This window comes from Sciurus carolinensis, chromosome 3 (genome assembly GCF_902686445.1).
Source record: "Sciurus carolinensis chromosome 3, mSciCar1.2, whole genome shotgun sequence".
Taxonomy (NCBI): Eukaryota; Metazoa; Chordata; class Mammalia; order Rodentia; family Sciuridae; genus Sciurus; species Sciurus carolinensis.
The window spans coordinates 34,247,184-34,273,605 of NC_062215.1; the positions used below are offsets into that span (position 1 = coordinate 34,247,184).

General features: G+C 34.2%; 1 protein-coding gene and 1 pseudogene across 1 annotated transcript in view; both read left to right on the top strand.

The window, feature by feature from the left end:
• The window catches only part of Vmp1 (vacuole membrane protein 1), a 110,970-nt gene that overhangs the window by 69,034 nt on the left and 15,514 nt on the right, over positions 1–26,422 (top strand). Inside the window, 3 exon segments of the mRNA XM_047545289.1 lie at positions 13,200–13,280; positions 16,648–16,764; positions 22,025–22,086. Coding sequence (XP_047401245.1) covers positions 13,200–13,280; positions 16,648–16,764; positions 22,025–22,086 — 260 coding nt within the window.
• On the top strand, positions 17,831–17,953 carry LOC124981605 (uncharacterized; annotated as a pseudogene).

Genomic DNA, 26,422 nt, shown 5'->3' on the forward strand with positions numbered 1-26,422 from the left:
AGGATGTGGAGTAAAAGTACACTCATACATCTAGTGGGAATGCAAAATGGCGCAACTATCATGGAGAGCAGAATGGAGATTCCTCAGAAAACTTGGAATGGAACCACCATTTGATCCAGTTATCCCACTCCTCATTTTATACCTAAAGGACTTAAAATCAGCATATTACAGTGACACAGCCATTTCAGTGTTTATAGCAACTCAACTCACAGTAGATAAACTGTGGAACCAACCTAGGTACCCTTCAACAGATGTGAATGGATAAAGAAAATGTGGTGTGTGTGTGTGTTTTGTGTGTGTGAGTGAGTGTAAGTAATGGAATATTACTCAACCTTTAAAAAGAATGAAATTATAGCATTTGCTGGTAAATAGATGGAGTTGGAGAATAACATGCTAAGGGAAATAAGCCAAACTAAAAAACCAAAGGCCAAATGTTTTCTCTGATATGCCTGATGCTTATTCGCAATAAGAAGAGGGTGGGGCTATGGAAGAATAGAGTTACTTTAGATTGGTTAGAGGGGAGTGAAGGGAAGGGAGGAGGTATAGGAGAGAAGGATAGTAGAGTGAAACAGACATTATTACCTCATGTACATATATGACTGCATGACCAATGTGATTCTACAATATTGTACAGTCAAAAAATGAGAAATTAGACTCCATTTATGTCTGATTTATCAAAATGTATAAATGCATTCTGCTGTCATGTATAATTAATTAGAACAAATTTTAAAAAAATTTTAAAAAGAGGTTAATGCAGCCCAATCAATAAAAAGCCCAATAAGGAATACATATTTGAGGTTTTTCTTCTTAGCTTTGGACATTGGAGTGAAATATCATTTTGTTTGTGTCTGCTTTGTTCTTTACATCTCTACACCTGTTTATAGATATGAAAAAAATAAGCAATGGGTAAGCATTCGGTTATCTTTGTTAAACTAAAGGGGTTATATTCAGGTTTGTGTTTCAAAAACCTTTTGTAAAATGCCTTTAGAAAATCCTCTTTCGTTGAAACTTGGACCAATAGATTATTTCTGCTATGTTTTTGCTCATGGATTTGCAAATTGCTAGCATATTAAATACAAACCTACTCACTCTTACAACTAAAGAGTATTCACAGAGGTTCTGGCCCAAGATCAGAGTTTAGTGAAAACAAGGACAGCAGAATAACTGTTAATGCTTATTTTCCATGACAAAGATGTTTTATTTCTAATTAGCTAAGGTGTTTGGTTTATCATGGTAGATGTACGACTCTTTCTTGTTGAATCCGTCAAGAGATTTCTGAGTCTCCTTTCCATGTTTCTTATATTGGATCTTTTATGTAAAAATATGGCTATCCTGATTTTAAATTGCAGTGTAGACATCTCCAGAAATAGGTATAATCATTAGTAATGCAGTGCCTCTCTCAAGAATAGGGAATATAGGGGCTGGGGAGATAGCTCAGTTGGTAAAGTGCTTGCCTTACAAGCACAGGGCCCTGGGTTCAATCCCCAGCACCGCAAAAAAAAAAAAAAGAATAGGGAGTGTAGGTAGACTATCTGCTTAACGTGTGTGAAGCCATGGGTTCATTCCCTAACACTCACATGCCAAAAAAGTATAGTACCACAATATGTTGTGTATGCCACATATTGACATTTTCATCTTCAGTGAATAGCACACACAACAATGTCCCACAAAATCTTATCACCTAATAACATAGTTGTTATAGTTTATGTCAATACACTGCATGGCATACATCCAAGGACAAAATTACATATCCATAATCCCCGCTCCTACTTAGAAGGATCTCAAGTTCAAGGCCAGCCTGGGAAACAAAGTAAGATCCTGAAGACTCAGTCTCAAAATGAAATTAAAGGGGGAGGGGGCCCCTGGGAATGTAACTCAGTGACAGAATCAAGTGAGAGACACTGGTTTTAATGCTCCCATTCCCTAATATGGGTGTGCATCAATTACTTAACCCAAATTTGAATGTAATTATTTGCTTTTTATATTCAGTTTTCATGTTTACATTAACAAAGCTGCTAATTACCACAAACACCGTTTAGAGCCATCTAAAAAGAGGAAACACATTTTAGATTTTTTCCACTGAGATTTATTATAAATTGGCATCATAGAAGCAATATTAAAAGTAATTTAGATTAGAATTACTTTAAAAAACTGGCACTATGCACTAATATTAAGCATATACATTTCCTATGGTCCAGCAATTCCATTTGCAGGTTTATGTTCACGAGAAAGTTGTGCCAAAAGATCTGTACAGCAACATTCATGGCCACATTATTTATAATAGCCCCAAATTGGAAACAACTCTAATGTATACCAACAATAGAATAAGTTGTGGTATATTCATACAATAGCATAACATACAGCAATGAGAACAAGTTGATTACTGCTACATGCAGCATTATGCTTGAATCAACTGGATATAATGTTGAGCTAAAGAAACCAAGCATAAAAGAGGACATATTGTATAATTCCATTTATATAAATTTAAAAAATAGGAAAAGCTAAAGCCATAGTAACAAAGTTGATGATAGTGGTTATTCTGAGGGAAGAAATAATTACTAGGAGTGCCACCAGTGGGGTTTCCGGGGGTTCTGGTCATGTTTTGTCTCTAGATCTCAGCAGTAGTTTCATGGGTATGTTTTTTGTAAAATTTCATCAAGATGTACATTTTAGATTTGTATACTGTATATATGTTGTACCTTACTTTGAAAAATATTTGTACTATTCCCTTCTCCCCACCCCTCACACAAATAAAGAAATACATCTCTACATACAGAAATGCTTGTAAACCTGATCTTGACCCAGAAATAGTTGATGGCTTCTTTTTAGCACAGTATGCTCAAGTATATGTTGTTCAAAATGAATTATTTGTTTCTTGTACTGGGGATTGAACCCAGGGTGCTTTACCACTGAGCTATATCCCCAGACCTTTTTATTTTTTTATTTTGGGTTAAGATTCCACTAAGTTGCTTAGGGCCTCACAACGTTGCTAAACCTAGCAGATCCTTCTGCCTCAACCCTGACTCAGGGATTACAGGTGTGCACCAGCATGCCTCACCTTCATATATATTTTTTAAGAGAAAAAAGTACTGATCTTAAAAAAACTTTTTTTTTTTGCGCTACTGGGGATCGAACTCAGGGCCTTGTGCTTGCAAGGCAAGTGCTCTACCAGCTGAGCTATATCCCCAGCCCAAAAAAACTATTTTTAAGAGAAAAAAGTACTGGTCTTTTTATTTTTTAAATCTAACTATCTGTCTATTGTGGTGTTGGGGATCAAACCCAGCGTCTTGCATATATAGGCCACACTCTACTGTGGTTCTATTCTAGCCCTATTCTCACTTAACTTTTTTTTTTTTTTTTTTTTTTTTTTTTTGGGGGGGGGTGCTGGGGATCGAACCCAGGGCCTTGTGCTTACAAGGCAAGCACTCTACCGACTGAGCTATCTCCCCAGCCCCAGAGACGATGGGAGGTGGGTTTCTTTGTTTGTAATTTCCACAACTCTGGCAGAGTACAGGGGATTCGAACCCGGGCCTCCCGCTTGAGAGGCAGGCACTCTACGAGATGGGCTATTTGGTCTGTCCTTCACTTAACTTTTGAAGTGCCACAAATCAATTACTTTTGGTCAGTTAGTTTTGATCAATGACTTTTGGGTGTTTTGGGTTTAACTATAGACCATGGTACAAAAATATATTGTACTCACATTGTAGAGCCTATGGGTTTTTGTAACTGAAATAATCTAGAAATAGTATTTTAGGTTGTTTTTTCCTTCCATAGCAGACTATCACAAAGTGGATAAATATAAATAATACAGGTTTATTTGGCTCTTTGTTCTGAATGCCACAAAGTCCATGTAGGAACCGTGTCTGATAAGGGCTTTCTTACTATATGATAACATGGTAAAAGACATCATATGACAGAAGAGAGGAAAAAGGGGGTCTAACTCTTTCCTTTTATAATTGACCACTCCGATGGCTTTAATCCATTTATGAGAACAGACTGCTTGACTTTGATCACCTCTTAAAGGTTCCTCTCAGGAGCATCGCATGGGGATATCAAGTTTTTTTTGTTTGTTTGTTTTTGTTTTTTGCGGTACTGGGGATTGAACTCAGGGCCTTGTGCTTGCGAGGCAATCACTCTACCAGCTGAGCTATCTCCCCAGCCCGGGATATCAAGTTTGTAACTACTACAGAGGACATTCAAACCATAGCAGATAGTATTTACTTGTGTCAAACGTGTGGCCTCATAGTTTTATTCTTTTTGTTAAAAAAGAAGATGCTGGGACTGGGGCTGTAGCTCAGTGATAGAGTGCTTGCCTAGCATGTGTGAGACACTGGGTTCCATCCTCAGCACCACATAAAAATAAAATAAAATAAAATAAAGGTATCCTGTCCATCTCCAACAAAAAATATTTTTTTTAAAAAGAAGATGCTATTTGTTACAACTGGATTTTCACAGTGAAATTTAAAGAAATATAATTATATTATATATTTTATATATATATATGAATAAGAACTATTTTAAAATTTAAACAAATTTAAAGGATTGGGGGTGCTGGGGTTGTAGCTCAGTGATAGAACGCTTCCCTAGCATGTGTGAGGTATGGGATTAAATCCTCAGCACCTCATAAAAATAAATAAATAAAAAATAAAGGTATTGTGTCCATCTACAACTAAAAAAATATTTTTTAAAAAATGGACTGGGGGGCTGGGGATATAGCTCAGTTGGTAGAGTGCTTGCCTTGCAAGTACACGGCCCTGGGTTCAATCCCCAGCACCGCAAAAAAAAAAAAAAATGGATTGGGGATATAGCGCAGTGGTAAAATACTCCTCTGTCCACTGTGCACTCCCCAGTACTAAAAAAAGAGAAAAAAAAAAGTCTCCAAAAAAATTTGTATTCCTTTCTGAATTGTGTTCATGTTATATATTCTATAACAATTATTGTTTTACCCTAATTTCTGATATATACATACATAAAAATTCTAATGCTCATCTCTGATTTTATGCTTGGCATCCAACTGTTAAAACCATCAGATGGATGTTAAAATTTCTCATTTTCAGTAGTTTCACAACTCAGTTCTGATCATTCTTTCTTGGTAAATGTGCATTTTATAATTCAGCATCTTATAGATAGTAATTTAAAATTTACTAACTTAAGTCAGCACTTCACATCAACCATATTTAGCCAGATTTAGAAAACGGCAATAAAATATAAAAATGCATTGACAAAAATAATACAAATCAGACTGGGGATATAGCTCAGTTATAGAGCATTTGCCTAGAACCCGTGAGGTTCTGGATTCAATCCCCAGCCTTGCAGCTTTCCACCCCCGCCACACACACACAAATGCACAGATTAAAATACAATACAGTATAACAACTATTTGCATAGCATTAATATTATACTAAGTATTATAAGTAATGTAGAGATGATTTAATGTATTTGGCAGGATGTGCTTAGGTTATATGCAAATCCTATATACCACTTTATATAAGGGACTAGAATCAATCTCCTGTGGATACTTATTTCATTAATATCATTACTTTTAGGCTAGGGATATAACTTTCTCAAGACCTAGGTTGATTTCCCAGCTCACAAAAAAAGAAAAAGAAAGAAAGAAGACCTTAAAAATATTCCTACTTGGCTGGGGTTGTGGCTAAATGGTAGAATACTTGTCTAGCACATGAGAGGAACTGGGTTCAATCTCAGCACCACATAACTAGATAAAGTTATTATGTCCATCTACAACTCAAAATTTTAAAAAATTCCTACTTTTATTATAATTCTAGAATTTATGCCCTAACCAGAAATTATCTTTATACTATGTGTGTTTGAGTTCATTATTGTTATAATTTAAAAAAAAAAAAAGATTAAATGATGTATTAAAATTATAACATTAGTGATATATTAAAATGTTATAATTAAAAAACAGATTAGGGCCGGGGATATAGGTCAGTTGGTAGAATGCTTGCCTTATTACATGCACATGTACATGCACAAGGCCCTGGGTTCAATCTCCAGCACCAAAAAAAAAAAAAAAAAAAAAAATTAAATGACTCTTTAAAATATGCTTTATTTAGAGGAGACCTACTTGGATGTGCAGTATTAAAATATAAGTAATTAGGGGGCTGGGGAGATGGCTCAGTTGGTAGAAAGACCCTGGGTTCAATCCCCAGCACCACAAAAAAAATAAATAAGTAAATAAAATTTAAAAAAATATATAAGTAATTAATGATACTGTTGAGGAAATCAAGAATGCAATAAAATATTTTTTGTACTCTAATACTCTATGTTTTTATTATTTTTTATTTGCAGTACTAGGGATCAAACCCAGGGCCTTGTATATAGTAAGTGCTCAGAACCACACCCCCAGCCTGCTCTTTATTTTTACTTTTTATTTTTTGGTACTGGACATTAAACTCGGGCAATTTACTAAAGAACTACATCCCTAGCCCTTTTTTAACTTGTTTATTTTGTTGTGTTTGGTACTGGGGATTGAACCCAGGGAGCTCTACCACTGAGCTACTTTGCCAGTCCTTTTCATTTTTTAAATTTTGAAACAAGGTCTCACTAAGTTGCCAAGGTTGATCTCCAACTTGTGATCCTTCTGCCTCAGTCTTACAAGTAGCTGAGATTATAGGGATGTACCACCATGTTGGGTCAGAGACAGAAGAATAGGTTATTATTTCATAGTTGTTCAGGCTGAAATAGTTTATAATATTAAATCATTACTGTTTAATTTCATTTCTGCTTAATAGAGTTTTAGTTGCTCAGCACACATACTTAACCAGGACATAGGAACCAGCAAGCAATTTTAAGGTGACAGAAGAACTTCACAAATACAGTGTATTTTAACATAAACTTATTTTTCATGAGGAATTATTGAAACAGTTGCTCAGTGATTTTTAATATTGCCTGTGGAGCTACTTCAGGACCAAATCCAAGAACATTAGGTCAGCAGAAATTTTAACATATAAGGAATTATAAAGTCAGGCAATTTAAATCTCTGTAAGATACTAAATAAACACATTTTTCTCCAGAAATGTTATATTCATTTGACATTTTCTGTGATTTTTCTGATGCTTTTAAAGAGGTCTTTTCATGTGGTAATCATGATGAATAAGGTTTTTTGTCACTATTTGAAGATAAATGTTATTTTTAAAATTTTTTTTTAGTTGTAGATGAACATAATACCTTTATTTTATTTATTCATTTTTATGTGGTATTGAGAATTGAACCCAGTGCCTCACGCCAGGCAAGCACTTCTACCCCTGAGCCACAACACCAGCCCAATAAATGTTATTTTATATATTTAGATTCAAGCTAACATTATTAGATTAAAAGATTAGCATTTGGAAACATTATAATTATTAGCCTTGTAGTTTCTCTTCTTCCTTAATCATAAGTATTTTCTTAGGAAAAAAACAATGTAGCCAGAAGCAGTAACACACACCTGTAATCCCAAACACTCAAAAGGATTGCAAGTTCAAGACCAGTCTTAGCAATTTAGCAAGATCCTGTCTCAAAATAAAAAGAGCTGGGGATGTGACTCAGTGATGAAGTGCTCCTGGGTTCAGTCCCTGGTAGAAAGAAGGAAGGAAAGGAGGGAAGGAGGGAGAAAGGGAGGAAGGGAATAGTGGTACAGAAATATTTATAGTTTAAGGTTATGTCTATTTTTCTTTCTTAGTCCTTAAAAATCTCAGTGATAGGAATGACTGTAACTCATTTTCCTTGGTCTTGTTTTAATGTTTAGGAAATTTTTCCTTTTGTCTCCTCTTCTTTCAAAAGTAGGTTGATGCCAGGCATGGTGGTTCAAGCTTGTAATCCCAGAAGCTTGGGAGGCTAAGCAGGAAGATCGATTGTAGCAATCAGTCTTAAAGTAGTGATGAGTCACTGACCAAGTTCATGATAAATACCTGGGGTATTTATTTTTAAAAAAGGATGGTGGGACACTGTGGCACATGTCTACAACCACAGTTATTCCAGAGGATAAGGCAGAAAGACCACAAATCTGAGGCCAGCCTGGGTGTCTTTGTGAGACCCTGTCTTTAAGTTTTAAAAAATAAAAATAAACTGGGCACAGTGGTGCACACCTGTAATCCCAGTGACTCAGGAAGCTGAGGCAGGAGGATTGTAAATTCAAAACCAACCTCAGCAATTTAGTGAGGCACTAAGCAACTCAGTGAGACCCTGTCTCAAAATACAAAAAAGGACTGGGGAGGTAGTTAAGTACCCCTGAGTTCAATTCCTAGAACCAAAAAAATAAAAAGACTGGAATGTGGCTCAGTAGTTAAGCATCCTAGGTTCAATCCCTGGTACCGAATAAATAAATAAACAAATATTTAATTTAATTTAAAAATTTACAGAAAAAAAAAAGAGAACTGGGATGTAGCTCAATGATTAAGCACCCCTGGGCTCAATTCCTGGCACCAAAAAATAAAAAGGACTGGGGATGTACCTCAATGGTAAAGCATCCCTGGGTTCAATCCTCAGTTTTTGGGTGGGGGGTAAAGGGAAGTAGGATTGGTTATATTTAGTCACTGTGGGTGTGGTGGTAAAAGTAATTTTATTTACCTATAAATTATTTCTTTCTTTGAAAAAAGGAGAAAATGATACATAATCACTGATTGTAAATGTGTTATTTATTTTTAAAAGATCTAGAGAATGAGAATGTTCTCTGAAGCACTTAAAATTGTGAAATAGGTAAAAGTTGTGAAATGTAAATACAGAGAAATGAAACTATTAAAAGGAATTTGTTTTTAGTTTTTTGAAAAAATGAAGAATGACAGTTGAGGAAGTAACCAAATTGAACTTGCTACATTGTTCCCATGTATACTACAAAACTATAAAATTAAGCATTTTTCCCTTTGTTATTTAATGTGAACTATTGAATACCTAACATACCAATTTGTTTAGTAATCTTTTCTATTTTTTCTCAAAAATGTTGTTTATTATTGGTACACATTTTGACTTGGATTATTTTTACTTAGACTAAAATACAACAGTAAATTTTGTTCAATTTGTTAAATGGTTCTGTTAAACTGCAGTTTTTGCCAGGTGTGGTGATACATACCTGTAATTCCATGGAAATGGGAGGCAGAGACAGAAGGATCACAAATTTGAGGCCAGCCTCAGCAATTTAGTGAGGCCCTAAGCAACTTAGCAAGGCCCTATCTCAATTAAAAAAAAAAGAGGGGGTGGAGGTTGGGGATATGGCTCAGTGATTAAGTGCCATTGGATTCAATCCCTGGTACAAAGAGAGAGAGAGAGAAAGAGAGAGAAAGAGATATTTTGAGGTGGTGATAGAGTTCAGTGGCAAATCACTTGCTTAGCATAAGCAAGGCCCTGGGTTCTGTCCCTACCTAGCACTGCAATTTTTTTTAAAAAGGAGGGTTTTTGGTGATATGCAGTAGTGGGTATGAGTGAAGTCAAATTTATTGACAAATAATATCCATAAATAAAAATCTCCCTCTTTATAGTTTGAAATCACATGAGAATATAAGTATTTTAATTCATGGGCAATATTATTCTAAAATCAACATGAAAAGAGCTGCCAAATTATACAGATAGTAAAAAAGTACTGAAATGGTTTTAAGAAAATAAAGAACTTTTAAAACTATAGATCAACAAAAAAGTAAAATTATGTTTAATATGTAAAATATTTTGGACAATAAGTAATGTTTCAATAAAATTTTTAGAGCTGAGAATGTTTCAGTGATAGAACACTTGAAGGCATGAATTCAGTCTACCCCCCCACCAAAAAATTTTTTAAATAAAGCCTTTAAACCTATGTGAGTAAGCTTTACTTATATGACTTCAATATTAAAATAAATTTAAAATTAAAAAGCAATAAACTAAAATTGTTTATGAAATCTAAGCATGAGTTACTTCATGAGTTATTGTAAAGTATTTTAGATTTAGTACAAATATTAACAGTGCTTCTCTGAGTGTGTCTGTTTTTATTGTTATACTGTCAAGGAAAAAAATCAAGAAAATAATCCATCAAACTGCATATTCAGCTATTATTTCTTGTGACGAAAACAACTGTGTAGATTTCATATTAGTTTAATTTCAATTAATGTTTATGGATTATTTGGTATGTAATTATAATTCTGAGAATATTGTGAAAGACTGGGGGAAAAATTATAGGAACTGAAAGTACCATGGTCACTGTGTATTAAATACATGAAATCCATTTTTAATAGATGATTTTCACCATTTCTAAAAAGTAAAAATCCCTATTAAAAAGGCACTTTGCTAACTTTCCTCATAATACAAAGTAGCTTAAAATTTAAAAAAAAGATTAAAGGGGGTTTCTGATTTACTCATTTGGATAGATTAACTCTTTTCACTCAAATATAAGATCCTTGAAGTACCCTTAAGGATAACTGGTGATGAGCACTCAGGCATTTAAGAGAACAAGGAGTCTAATTTTCTTTGCTTTTGCCTAATTTCTCTTCAGAGATTCTTCCCCAAAGGGGAAAAAAATGACTACTTACTTTTTATTCTCCTTTGCTAGCAATGGTCCCTCTATTGAATTGTCATCTTTTTCAGGTTTTTTTTAAAAAGCATGTTTCTTAACCAGTGCAGTGGGGCACACCTGTAATGCCTGAGCTGAGGCACGAGAGTCGCAAATTCAAGGTCAGCCTGGAAAATGTAGTGAAACTCCTATCTCAAAAAGATAAAAAACTTCACAAAAGGAAACTTGTTTCTTTGAACTTCTATAGACAAGTATCTTTTTTTGTAGAAGGAAAGAAAAAAAGGTAGATGTGGTAGGCCAGTATTAGTATATTAGGTGATGTATACAATGTTTAGTCATTTTTTCTTTATACAAATTGCCTAAAAAGTATGATTATACTTCTTTCCAGTCTAAATTTGTTTTATGTATCTCTATCAATCACTTGATTTAAATAAATATAAGATTCTAGGGCTGGTGATGTAGCTCAGTGATAGAGTGATTGCCTATCATATACTTGGAAAACTATTCCCCCATTCATCTGACTTGGAAAATTCATTTACTTAATAGTTTGTCAGGAAGGAGATGTAGCTCAGTTATAGAGTGTTTCCCTAGCAAGCACCAGACCCCCACGGTTGGTTCCCCAGCATCACCAAAAAAAAAAAAAAAAAAAGAAAGAAAGAAAGAAAGAGAAGAAAAATTTATTCATCATAAGTTAGAAATCTGAATAAAAATAGAAAATGCCCTTTGCTGAAGTCATTCAGTTGTTTAAAATATTAAACCTGACATAATAGATCTACTGAAAAAGTAAGCCTAATATCAAAAAACAAATGAATTCTAGGCAAGTGTAGTGGCACACTCCTGTACTCCCAGCAGTTCAGAAGACTGAGAAAGGAGGATCCCAAATTCAAAGCCAGTCTCAGCAACTCAGAGAAGCCCTAAGCAATTTAGTGAGACCCTATCTCAAAAAAAAAAAAAATTTAAAGGACTGGGGATATAGCACAGTGGTTAAGCATCCCAGGGTTCAATACCCTAGTCTCACTCCTCCCCCCCCAAAAAAAAGAATCTCTTTGGAAAGAAATATTTAAATTGCATAATTTTGTTGTGGAATTGAGCTAATGGTTAACTTTGAAAACACATATAAATTTGACAGTGTATAAATGATAATATCTACTTAAGTATAGTTTATTTAATTTTTCTTTCCATCCTTAGCAAGTAGGAGATTTTTTCCCTTAATTTCTGTATTGACTATTGTGGTAACTTGGTAGGGCTATTCTACATAATATTATCTATTAAAATATTTTTTTAAATTGGGAATACATTATACTGTGTGGATTAGAGAAGTGTATTTTTATCTCATTTGCTTTCCTAGCTTTAAACCTTATACCAAATTCTGTGAAATAGACTTCTAGCCTCTATATTGTCACCTTTTTGTAGCATTAACTAAAGAGAGAAGTTCTATGAAGTGAAGACTATTTTAAATGGACATTTACAGGACTGGGATTATAGCTCAGTGGTAGATCACTCTCCTAGCATGTAAGGCACTGGGTTCAATCCTCAGCACCATATATAAATAAATAAATAATAAAATGAAGGTATTGTGTCTACCTACAACTAAAAAATATTTTTATTTATTTATTTTTTTTTCCTTTTTTCTTTTTTGGGTGCAGGGGATTGAACCCAGGGCCTTGTGCTTACAAGGCAAGCACTCTACCGACTGAGCTATCTCCCCAGCCCCCTAAATAATATTTTTAAAAAATGGACATTTGGCTAATTTTTTCATCATGTGAACTAAATTTTGGAATTTTCATTAGAATATATGCTATTTTAAAAACCAAAAAAAAAAATAGAATCCAATTTAAGATTTCTATGAAGAAAAAACATGATAGATATAGATATATATAAATAACTGTACCATCAACATACTGAAATAAGAAAATCATGGAAATCAGCTAGCCCAACTCTCAATACAGGTTTCAGTTTAGAAAGGGGCAGCATAATAAAATAAAAAGCACAGATTTCAGATTCTAAAGATTAAATCATGTCTCATGTTTTTCCCTTAATAACTTTTTATCTTGAGCCCTTAACCTTTATGGGTTGTATAAAGGTAATGGTTTTGTGGTCTATAGGTTGGATATAATTCTGTCTGCTCTACCTATACTCTAAAATTGTTGAAAGACTCAAGTAAAATGTTTGTGACAACAGTTTATGAAACAGTGCAAGCTGTGCAAATGTAAGGCATTTTCTTGCTTTTCAAATAATAAATGCTTAGTTAATGCCACATAACCATTTTTTCCCTCTTCTGGTTAATGATCAACCAAGGTGTCTTCATTGTTTGTCTTGAAAAATCCCGATTTCCTACCCTGTTGTCATTTGAGTCTGGCAAATTGTAGAAGGAAAGATCAAAAGATATGGTCGGCCATTATTTGTAACAGAATGAGTTGGTTGTGGTTAGTTTACAACATTTTGTTCATCCCTAGAAAATTCAGAGAGAATCCTAAAAGTAGAGTGGTGGTGTTTGGGTTTATTCTTGAATATACTGAATTTAAGGATGTAATATTATGGGAAATTTTTATTTGCATGTTTTCCAGTGAACAGCCGACTGTGATGCTATTAATTATTTATCTCACTCATTGAAGGAGTCGATGCTATCAGATTGTTAGATAATACAATAAATTTTATAAGGAGCTCTCTTTCCTTTCTTCCTGTACTTTACATTAATATTTGAAAATCCTTCTTTTTACAGGACTTTGCCTCACGGGCTAAACTGGCAGTTCAAAACCTAGTACAGAAGGTTGGATTTTTTGGAATTTTGGCCTGTGCTTCAGTAAGTAAATTATATTAAAAGTGAGAAATTTCACTAAATGATACCATTTTATTGCATATGAATTTTGTGAGTCATTCATCTTATTCATTATATGAATGAATATGTTGGATAGATTCACAACCTTGTATATTGACTTTTAAGTATTTCATTACACAGTGATGGTTCAGACGTAAAACACTAGATTCAGTAAGAACAAAAGAGACTATAGGCTGAGAATGTGACTCAGTGATAGAATACTTACCTAGTACAGGTGGTGTGGGTTCAATCCTTAGTACCACAAAAAAAAGAAAAGAAAGAGTGACAAAATCCATCCTTCCTGTGAAGAATTTATAGTGAAGTTCGTTTAACCAAATAACCATAGTTTTATTCTTTCTACAAAGTTGTAGATAAGAAGTCTTTTTCCAAAGTTCCAAGTATTAATTTCAAAGAATTCATATAAAATCTGTATTGTGATTTTTAACACCTAACTAGGTTATGGAAAAATCTGTGGCAGTTTGAGGAACTCATTGACTATTAAACCAAGAAGCCATTTTTGTTTAAAAATTAATTTCTCTTTCTTTCCTTCCTTCCTTTCTTTTCTTTTCCTTCCCTCCCTCCCTCCTTCCTTTCTTCCTCCCTCCCTCCTTCCTGTCTTTCTTCCTTCCTCCCTCCCTCCCTCCCTCCTTCTCTTTCTCTTTCCTCCCCTTGTTACTGGGGATTAAACCCAGGGCCTTGTGCAAGCTTGGCAAGCTGTCTACCACAGGACTGTATCATCAGCCCTTTTTCTTTTTTTCCTTCCCAATTTTACTTTGAACAGGGTCCGGTAAAGTTACCCAAGCTAAACTAGGCACAGTCCTATATATAAATCGAGATACTTGGGGGGCAGAGGCAGGAGGATTGCAAGTTGGAGGCCAGCATCAGCAACTTAGTGAAACCCTCAGCAACTTAGCAAGACCCTGTCTCAATTTAAAAAGTTAGAAGGACAGGGACTGTAGCTCAGGAGTAAACACCCAAGGTTCCCAGTACCCCTCTTCCAAAAACGGTTGCTTGGGCCAGCCTCTTAATGTTGTAAATGTCTTAAATTTATGAAATTGACATTCCTTGATGAGTTGGTGTTTATCCTGGTCCTTTTCTAACATAATAGAAACAGTTGTTTTTGAGATGGAGCACTTAACTTGTACATAATTGTTGATAGTTCACTGGTCAATTTGGCCAAAATAACTGGACATCTGGTTGGTACGATATAATCTATGACTATAAATAAAATTAAAACCATTATTGTCTGCTGATGTATAACCTCTTATCCATTATGTTCTAGAACATGAAAACAGCATCTTTCAACCCTCCCGTTACTAAAGCAAATAGCCAAAAAGTAGGGCATTTAGTGCCAAAATTTATGATACAATATCAGCATCATGGAGATATTTTAAAATATATATATGCATAAATTTTTGTTGCCAACTTTTAAGCTAAAATAAAACTCCTAGTTGAGGGAGATTTCAAAGCAACTGAAAGTTCTTTTAATTCTAATTTTCCTTTCAGTTTATTTACCTAACACTTGAATAAAGCATAAATAACATGCATATCAACAAATACACTGATTATGCTCTTCTTAGAGTTTCCAAGGTAGAATGCCATATCCAACAGGTTAACAAATTCTCATTTTTGTCTGTTCTAATTTACATATGTTGCATACTTTAAATTCATTTCCATCTCAACAGGAATTGGAGCCTGAGAATAAAGGGGAAAAAATTATAATTGTGAGTTGTGAGGGTAGCATGAGAAAACATAAGATATGGCAGATGTAATGCTATATACAAACTTACAACATAGTTGCAAGAGATGAAATTACATAAAGCATTTGAATTAAATGAGAAAAACAAAAACGAGTTATTGAATCCAAGTGTTACTAACAAAAGAATACTAGAATTCTAATTTTGTCATGAGATTGTTTTTAAGAGACCATATGTGACAATATTTTTTAAACAACTAGGTTTTCTTTCAGAGTTTAATAATGATATTATATAAGTCAATTGGCTTGTAAATGGTTCAACCAATAGCCACAAGGGCTTTGGAGAAAAATGGATGAAGCTTTCAAAAATAGCTTGTGGTTTCTTTGCATTTTTATATAAAATTGTCTTTTATCATTCTTAAAATGTGGGAATGTTTGGAAAGGTATTTAATGTGAATCATTTCTTTCTCTGGAAATGAGTATTCAAAACATCTGAATCTGTATGCTCTTATATTTCTACGTGTGATTTCCTTTCTAAAATATGTCACCTGGCCCCATAGCCTTGAGCTCTCTTAAAATAAAATACAAATAGTGAATTTTTAATTGTTGAGAATATAAGCACATCACCTATAAATATATTTGTGAATTTACTAAAATGTTTGCTAATGATGTAAGTACTTTTAGATAATATTTGTAGTTCAGGCTAAAGATTTTTTATTTTTTTATTTTTTGATACCAGGGATTGAACCCAGAGGTACTTAACCACTGAGCCACATCCCCAGCTCCCCCCCCCCCCCCTTTTTTTTTTTTTTTTGTGACAGGATCTGGCTAAGTTGCTTAGGGCCTTGCTGATTTGCTGAGGCTGGCTTTGAACTTGTGATCCTTCTGAGCTACTGGGATTAAAGTATGTGCCACCATGCCTGGCTGTCTATATCTTTATAGTCTCATAAAGATTTTTGAATGCTAGTCACTACTGAAATAATATAGATAGATAGATAGATAGATAGATAGATAGATTAGATAGATTTTTTTTTTTAGTTGTCAATGGACCTTTATTTAATTTATTTATTTATATATGGTGCTGAGAATCGAACCCAGTGTGTTCTATCACTGAACCACAACCCCAGCCCACTACTGAAATAATCTTAAGGCTTCACTCTTACCTTATTATAGAAAACAACCAGCAAATCACCAAGAATCTACTGAATGGAATTAAATTCCTGCAGACTCATGGGCTTCATCTACTTCTCTTGTGATGAAAAATATGTATGGGGCATTAACCATAAGTAATAGAAACAAAAGGACACCTTAGCTTGCTGTAAGCATGCTGAACAATAAACAGCCCTGAGGTGAATAAGTGACCCAGGTTAGAGACATATTAGAATACTTGCCTAACCTGAACAGTGGGAACCCACACCTTGTTTTGTGTGTAAGCAAGACTTAAGCAACAACTATTAAGAATGGGAAGTTATACTCCATGTGTGTATGATATGTCAAAATACATTCTACTATCATGTATAACTAAAAACAAATTTTTAAAAAGTTTAAAAAAATAAAAGACGTAAACAGCAAAATACCACATGCCAGTGGGTGGTAAAATGAAGTTGTTCTTTGGATTATATATGGAAGTCCTTTTCTCTCTTTCTCTGTTGATAGATTCCAAATCCTCTGTTTGATCTGGCTGGAATAACATGTGGACATTTTCTTGTACCATTTTGGACCTTCTTCGGTGCAACACTGATTGGAAAAGCAATAATTAAAATGCATATCCAGGTAATATTCTTCGGATTCATTATCTAATGATGATAACCACATTACAGAGCACTGAAACAGACTCATTCCTAAGTAAATTAAGTTGCTAGTTCTACTTCTTTTGCTTGGTAGCTTGTTTAAATAATAAAGCATGCAAATGTCATTTGGAGGTTAATGAATCCGCTTGTTTCCTTTCTTCCTCTTTGTTCTTTCCTTCGTTCCTTCTGTTCTTATTTTTGCCCCCATGAAACTATCTTAAGACTTTTTATCAAACAAAAATAGTGTTCCTGTGTGGGAGAATGAACATCATATTTATATGCGTGGTCCAAAGACTATGGTTTCTTTACTAACCACAACCTGAGAGAATATTACCTTTCACTAATTTTAATTTTCTTTCACATACTTGTATAGCACTTCCTCTCTTAGAACCAATATTCTTAACCGAAAACCAGCCAGATATTAATGTGGAAGAGAATGGGGAAGAAAGGGTTGCTGAAAAGGTGAGGAAATGTGGGTTGTGGTTAGAGCAGTGGAGATCTGCTAGTCCTCAAAGCCACTCAGTAGGATGCATACACACACACACACACACACACACACAGAGAGAGAGAGAGAGAGAGAGAGAGAGAGAGAGAGAGAGAAAGGCCAAGAATCTAAATAAGGGAGAAATGGATATGTGCTCCTAGAACTGTGATATAAATTGTTTCCTTCTTTTTTAAATTCTTTCCTTCTGAAAGGAAGAAAAGAATTTGTTTTTAATCAGTATGGTCTGCAACACAGAGAAGTATTTACCAAAAGAAAGGCAAAAATAATGAAGTAATGTCTCTGTCCTCATATGATTCCATAATAATTAAAAATACATCTAACCAGCTGGGGATATAGCTCAGTGGTAGAGTGTGTGTTTATCATTTGTTAGGTCCCGTGTTCAACACCTAACACCAAAAAATATGTTTGTATCCCCTATGATTCTTCCTGATATACTTAAGCTGCTTCTACCTCCCTAGATCTAATCTTAGGTTTTGGCATTGAGAAGAGTTTATTCAATCTGTCTTCTAGTCTTGCTGTAATAACCACTCAGAATTTTAAAGTAAAGACTATACTTTTAGGGATCATTTCTATAGTTTGGGATTCAAAAAGTTTTGTTTAGTGGACCAACCTTTTTATGATGGGGGTAGGTTATTAGGAATTGAACCCAGGATCACTTTACCTCTGAACTATATCTGTCCCCACCCTTCCTTTTTTTTTTTTGAGACAGAGTCTCCCTTACATGGCTGATGTTGCTAAGGAGGCTGGCCTTGAACTTGTGATCTTGCTGCCTTGGCCTCCCAAGTCACTGGGATTACCAACGTGCATTACCATGCCCAGCTGGACATAAGATTTTTAACATTGTAGGCTACTTGCTTAAAATTTAAAATACCATAATAAACTGAGTGTGGTGACGCATGCCTGTAATCCCACTGGGGGCTGAAGCAGGCTGAAGCAGGAAGATCACAAGTTCAAGCCAACCTCAGCAACTTAGCAATGTCGTAAGCAATTCAAAATAAAAATAAAAAGAACTGAATGTGGTTCAGTGCTTAAGTGTCCCAGGTTTCAATCCCCAGTACCCAAAAAAGTATATATATTTAAATACCATAATAGAATTTTTAAAATAATGAAATATGCTAAATAATAAATTATTTTGATTATTTTACAGTGTATCTGCAATTACCATTTGGAGTCTTTAATACCTAATTAAATTAATGGATTATTTTGGTTCTTTTTGTAACAACTTATCTAGTAATTCATAAAATTTTATGTATCCTGTTTTATACCTCTTGAATGTAGTAGCTTTCTATGAATTTTTGCAAAATTTATTATGCAATAAGTACCGTATCTATAGTGATAGATATACAGCTTATCAGACCTTTCATTTCAGAATGATTCAAATCTAGTATATTTTTAAACATTGTAAGTAGATTTTTCAAGTTACAGTAATTCTTAATTTTTTATATAGTACTTCATACTTTTAAGTGTTTAATGTAATCCTGGAATAGAGGAATTACTACACCCATTTAATTGTCACACTTAGGGTTGTTAATAAGCAATAATTGCCTAAGAGAATAAATAACAACTGGAATTTGAACTCAAGTCTTTTGACTTCAAGTTCACTATGCTCTCCAGTGTTCTTTCTTTTGCATTGCCTTCTTAACTATGAAATATTTATGTAATTAAAGAAACTAAATTGTTTAATACCTACTACTTATCAGGACCTGTGCAGGGTAATTTTCATCAGTTATCTCACTGTCAAAACAGTCCTATGAAGTAGTTAGTATGTACATTGCACAAAGAAAGGAATCATATTAGAGAAGGTGAAATATTTGTCTAAGGCCCTGTAATTCAACCAAAACTCTATAAAGTCAAAGCTGTTTCCTGTGCCTGATATGTGGAAGGAAAAAAAAGAAAGAAAGAAATCTAAAATCCATTTATATTTCTGAAAGGAAACAATCTGAGCTCCTTCAGTAAACCAAGATGTGGGATATGTTTGCTATGTTCCATTGTATCACAGTGACATACTTTATAAAGGCATGTTACTTGGTGTACATCCAGATGTAGTGTAGGGTAACAAGCATTTCTCATTCCTTGGGTAAGCAATTTTAGTGAGTAATATAAATATTTTAGCCATTTCTGAAATAGGGGAAACATCCCCACACAAGTTTTTCTATACTCTAATAGTAATCCTGTCTCTTCCTCTACCAACTGAGCTATATCCCCAGCCCCAAATGTTGTTATTTTTACTGATGCCTTGCTATCTATTAATCCTCCCTGAAATTTTTCAAATCGGCCTACCTGAAATGTTAAATCACAATTTTCCCTTCCACTTAGACAGGTGGCCTATAGATATATAGGATCCTTAGATACATTGCCTTTCTCCCAAATAAAAAGTGAACATACTTTATTACTTTGTGTACCATATAACTTACTTAACATGGGTACTGTCTAATGCCTCTTTACCATCCCACTCACCAACACACATACATGCATGGAATTATGAGCTTCAGGTCAGAAATGTTTGTTTGTTGATTCACAGAGTTATTTTAATGCCTTAAAATGGTATCTGGCATATAGTAAGCACTCATTAATTTGTGGTAACTGAATCTAAGATACTTTTTTCTAATTAAAGATCCTTCTTTAACAGGTGATTTCTTCTTTGTTCATTTCTCCTTCATTAGTTCCTTCTACCCATTTGTCTTCCTACTGTGCCCTTTCCTTTGTTTTCTCTGTGCACATTATTGAGAAGACTGTTTGGTAGTCTGTGCCTTTTGCTTATTTGGTCGAACCCCACTCAGATCTCCAGTCTGGAAGACTCTGAGACATAAGTGCTTAAATGTCTTACACATTTTATGTCTTGTCCAGCACACTGAATTTTTAAGCTGTTACGTATATAAAGAAAATCTTGTTTTGTTTTTCAAGCAATGAAATTGTGCAATTATCTGGGCATTGGCTTATTTTGCCTATTAGGAAATGATAGTAGGGAAAGCTGATGGTGATGAAATCACTGAAAGTCAAAACCATTAGTTCTGGGCTAGGACTGTAACTCAGTGGCTTGCATATATGAGGTACTGGGTTCCATCCTCAGTACCACAAAAAAAAAAAAAAAGAATAAAAAAATAAAGATTTCACTCTCTCCTCCAAAATACTTTTAAAAAATTAGTTCTGTTGATTAGTAAAATATTGAGGTTCCAAATAACTGGATTTTGGTGACCTCCATTTATTAATGCTTTTCTTGCTGAAGTATCTATCTATAATAATTGTCTTGTTAGCTTCTTAATAGTCGTATATGTTTGTATAACATTACCTTATTATTATTCTACCTGAAACAATATGCTTTCTTTAGTTTAACCTACCTACCTGCCTCAGATTTATCAAGGGTGGATAAAAAGACTATTTTTATTTATTTTATTTCCTATTCCTCCCTTTGGTTACATTAAGTAATTTTTTACATACAATAACACTAAAGAGTTTGTTATCAGGAATTTGGAGAGTATCCACAATTATTCATATTTAGTTGAAGAATTATAACCCATCCTTGAAAGCTAAAGTTAAATCTAACACCTTCTTGAATCCCTAATTAACCACACCTTTAAGTGTGACCGTTCCTTTCTTTGAACTATAATATTTTTGTTGTTCTTTTTACTACTGCCTGCATTTATAGCTCTGTGTGTGTGTGTGTGTGTGTGTGTGTGTGTGTGTGTGTGTTTTCTTTTTGTTGTTGTTGTTGTTGTTACTGGGGATTGAAACTGAACCCAGGGACACTCAACCTCTGAGCCATATCCCCAGCCCTTTTTTATATTTTATTTAGAGACAGAGTTTCACTAAGTTGCTGAGGGCCTTTCTAAGTTGCTGAGGCTGGCCTTGAACTTGTGATCTTCTGCCTCAGCTTCCCAAGCTGCTGGGATTACAAGTATGTGCCACCATACCTGACAATGTGTATTTCTGTACTTACCATCTTTCTACTATTTGTAGAAAAATTAGGAAACTTCTTCAGGGTTTTGAATTGAGCTGAGAATATCTGTTACTTGTTACCCTAAAGGCATCTTTTCTTGTATTAGTATGGTATCAGTGTCTTTAATTATTGGAGAGATCATACTTCATTACACCAAACCAAAAATGTCTTATGTCTAAATAAGAATTCTTTAACCCTACACCAAAAGGCCAAGCTAATTCAGGAACTGGAAATGTAACTTTCATAATACTTATATAAAAACCATCTGTGAAAGGTGGATGGATGGTCTTTTCAAGATCCTCTGGAGAAGTTTTAGCCCAGACCCCTGTTGTTGGAGTAATCAGCTTTGATTTCCAAGGTGGGGTTACATGGGAACTTATGACTTGTGTACAGGGTTCTGAGATACATAAAACAAGCAAGTGTCCAGTATTCCCTCCCAGTCTTCGGTTTTATGACTCATATTTTCCCTCACACAATCCTGTATCCTACTGAGACTAGAGCCGTGCTTACGGAAAAGCATCTTTAAGATACAAAAGTAAGTAGTGGGACTGGGGATATAGCTCAGTTGGACCTTGCATGCACAAGGTCCTGGGTTCAATCCCCAGCACCACAAAAAAAAAAAAAAAAAAGCCAAAGTAGGTAGCATTTGAATTAAATGATGTCTTTTTTTTTTCCTACAGAAATTTTTAAATTGCATTTAGGGACAAGAACTCATCTTTTTAACACTGTTATCAGAATTGTGAATTTATATTGATTCTCTTAATGACTAAATATTTATTTCAACTGCTGTTTTCTTTACAGAAACTCTTTGTTATAATAACATTCAGCAAGCACATAGTGGAGCAGATGGTGGCTTTCATTGGGTGAGTAATTCTTTAAGAACTAATATTAGTATCAGTTTTTGGAGCAAATGAATTGAAATATAATTTTTGAGATAGCTCTTTATTTTGAAGCTTTTGCATTTGAGCACGCAAGCCCTCCAAGTAAATAGGAAATTCTCTTCACATAAAAGTCATGTGTGTATCATTATAGTTTAACAGTGCTTCAGTACAATGCTATAACTTTAAGCCAAAATTAGATGCCAGCTACACAGTTGCATTTAATTTAAATATAAATCTTACATAAAATTTTAACATTTTGTTAAATAAGGCACAGTAGGATGATAAATTACTGAAATGTCAGGTATGAATGTGTTATTTCTCTCAAAAATTAGACTATAAACTATCAAATGCTTTTATTTTTTGTTTAGTTTTAAGATGTGAATAAGACCACTTTTAACGTGATTCAAATGATAATGTCACAAAACTATACCTTTCACTCTGATAAAATAGTAAAGAGATACCTGTTTGGTTTGTTGGCAGTATGAATACTATCAGGTATTAAATTGAGATACAACCTAAATTTATTGGGTTTTTTGTTTGTTTTATCTTTCATATTTTTTTTTTTCATTCACTGCTTACAGGGTAGCTGTTCTTTTCATTTAAAAGTACGTCTGCCCCATGGTAGAAAAGTGTCCTGTTGAAGTGCAGTTTGATGAGTTTTAATAAAAATCTTCATCTTTTTAAAAGCTCTTTATATAACAAAACATGTATGGAAATTTTTGTTATTTAACTATGTATTGGGTTTCATTTTATTTTATAATATTGGGGATTGAATCCAAGGGCACAGTACCACTGAGCCACAGCCACAGCCCTTTTTATATTTTTATTATTTTTCATTTTGAGACAGAGTTTTGCTAAATTGCTAAGTCTAGACTTGAATTTGCAATCCTCCTATCTTAGCCTCCCAAGTAGCTGGAATTTATACTTGTGTTACTGTACCCAGCTGGTTTTATATTCACTCTTTTATATGTAATATGCATTATTTTTTATTTTTATTGAATATATTTTATAATCCATATAAAAGATATCTTCAAAAATATTTTTATAGCTCATCTTAGTAATTAAGGAAAAGTATGTTTGTGAGAATATACTCAATGGATCCACTGATTTTAACTCCTAAACTTCTGATTATATGTGGATCATAACACATGTTAAAATTTAATTACTCCAATTTTTTTTGCTGCCTGAATCCTTACAGATAAAGTGTTTTATATGTCACCATACATCACATTCAAAGAAAAATAAGGGATATTCTTGTCCCTTATTTTTTAAATGCAAGGAGAACATTTCATTCATTCTTAGAGATTATGATCCACTTCAGAGCATTCTGAAAGGACACATTGTTAACTACCACACTACCCACATGTTGTGGCGTGACCATGCACGAAGCACCCACTTTCTTCAGTTCTTCTTTTCCCAGACTGAACATTTATAAAAGAAGTTTTTCAGCTATTCCTATAACCTCGTCACCTTTTTTCTCCAGACTTTAGAGTTTTAAGAGGTTATGTTACTGAACTACCTCTCTGATCTACCCACATCCAGTTTTACTCCTTTCCAATCTGTTCACCATACTAGGATCAGTAACCTTGGAATTGTAATTTAAAAGATGTCACCACCACTATCTTCATCCCTCAGCTCTGCTTCTCATTACCCTTCACTTGCTTTTCCCTTCATTCTTAAAATAGTGCCAAAACTCCTTGACAAGGTTTATAAAGCCCTATTATCATCTGTCCCATCTGCTGAAACCATTTTGCAATACTTGAGTCTCCATTAATGGTCATTCTTTGCCTTTTGCTTTTCCATTTGCCTAGTTCAAGATTTCTCAGCTTTGACACTGGTGACATTTTAGGCCAGAAACTATTATGAAGAACCATCCTGTACATTTTAAGTTATTTAGTAGCATCTTTGTCCTATGTCTACAGTATATCTACTGGTACATCCCATTTCTAACATTCAGAAATGATTCAGCCAGGCACAGTGACACACACACCTATAATCCCAAGAATTTCAGAGGTTGAGGCAGAAGGATTGCAAGTTCAAGGCCAACCTCAGCAACTTAGCCTGCATCTCAAAATAAAAAATAGAAAGGGCTGGGGATATAGTTCAGTGGTAAAGCACCCCTGGGTACACTCCCCAGCTCAAAAAAAACTTTTTTAAAGAAAAGATGATTCCAGGAGTTAAGTGATAGATCAGTAGTATAATACATGCTAGCATGAGGTCCTGGGTTCAATGTCCAGCACCTAAAATTTAAAAACAAAACAATTCCAGACATTGCCAAATGTTATGTGGGTAGTAAACCTATCACCCCCATTGAAAATCACTGACCTAGATATGGTCCTTTAGAGTTCAGCTATTGCCTTCTCAGAAAACCTTCCCTGAGTTGACCATATGCCCCTTTACCAGGGACTTCTCTATACCACAATATGTAATACATTGTACTTTTAGTTACATTTTTACATTTATGTTTGTGGATATATTAACACTATCTTTACTCCTAAACTATAAGTTTCTTAATGACAGAGACCTTGTCTGTTTTTATTCTGTTATGTTCACAGCACCTGTCATCTTGATTTACACATAGCAGGTGCTCAGAAAATATCTGCTGAATAAATTGAACACATGCTGTCCAAATAAAGATCTGGCCAATAAAAATTGTAACAAGTCCTTTGTATAATCTGGATTCTTTTGTTTGCTTACCCAGCCTTGGAAATTTCTAAGAAATTACATTATTTATTCACAGTAAATAGAAATTAAAGTGCCTTTAATTTTAGGGCAATAGTTAAGTTGGAACATATTATATTTTTTGAAACACAAGTTCCTTTAAAAAAATTTTTACTAATATTGTCCCTCAAAATTTCAGTGATTCTTATCTCTGAAAGATAAGATAATTTTGGGGACTGGAGCTGTGACTCAGTGGTAGAGCACTTGTAGCACACATGAGGCCCTGGGTTTGATCCTCAGCACCACATATAAGTAAAATAAAGGTATTGTGTCCACCTACTACTAAAAAATGTACATATAAAAAATCTTTAAAAAAAAAAAGATCATTTTTCCATGAAGTTGTTCTAATATATTCTAGCCTACTGGATTCAGATTTTTATTGAATTAGATGATCAATGTCATGGTTTTTTGCTTTTTTTTTTTTTTTTTTTTTTTTTTTGTACTGGTGATTGAACCCAGGGATACTTTACCTCTAAGCTACATCTCTAGCCCTTTTTAATTTTTACTTTAAAACAGGGTCTTGCTAAGTTGCTTAGGTACTCATTGAATTGCTGAGGCTGACCTCAAACTTGTGATTCTCCTACCTCAGCATCCTCAGTTGCTGGAATTGCAGGTATATACCAGTTTGATGTCTAGTCTTTTAATCATTTTCAGAAGACATGCTGTAATGTCCTGATATTCTCATTGTTTTCCCAGTACTGTCTTCTGGGTTTACCTCAGCTTTTTTTCTAGATAATGTATTAAGCAGTATGAATAATCAGATGTTGCCAGGCATGCTATAATCCCAGCTACTTGGGAGGCCAAGGCAGGAGGATCAAAAGTTTGAGGCCAAACTCAGCAACTTGGTGAAACTCTTAGCAACTTAGCAAGACCCTGTCTCAAAATTTTAAAACTGAGGCTGGGTTTGTAGCTCAGTGGTAGAATGCTTGCCTAGCATATGTGAGGCACTTGGTTTGCTTCTCAGCACCACATATAAATAAGTAAAATAAAGGTCCATTGACAACTAAAAATATATTTTAAGGGGCTGGGGAGATAGCTCAGTTGGTAGAGTGCTTGCCTTGCATGCACAAGGCCCTGGGTTCAATCCCCAGCACTATAAAATAAAAATAAAATAAAATAAATAAAATATATATATATATATATATATATATATATATATATATATTTTTTTTTTTTTTTTTTTTTTTTTTTTAATGACTTGGAGTGTAACTTACCAGTGAAGAATCCCTGGGTTCAATCTCCAATACCATAAAAATAAATAAATAAATAAACAGGTAGGGGATGTAGCTCAGTGATAAAACACCCATGATTCAGTCCCCAGTACTATAAAATAATAATAGACTTTGAAAGTGATAGTAATACTTCATGATCAGATGCCAAAAGGCTTTTTTTTAGTATTTGTAAGTAATAACAGTATCTGTTAATCATATTCTGCAATTGAACATGACATGATTTATTTTCCTACATTTTGAAGTAGGAAATGCTTTTAAATACAAGGATTCAAACGAATATCAAAAATAAAACTGGGAGTGTAGCTCTGTGGTGGTATTTGCCTATCACGTGTGAGTCCTTGGGTTAAATCCCTAGCACCACTAAA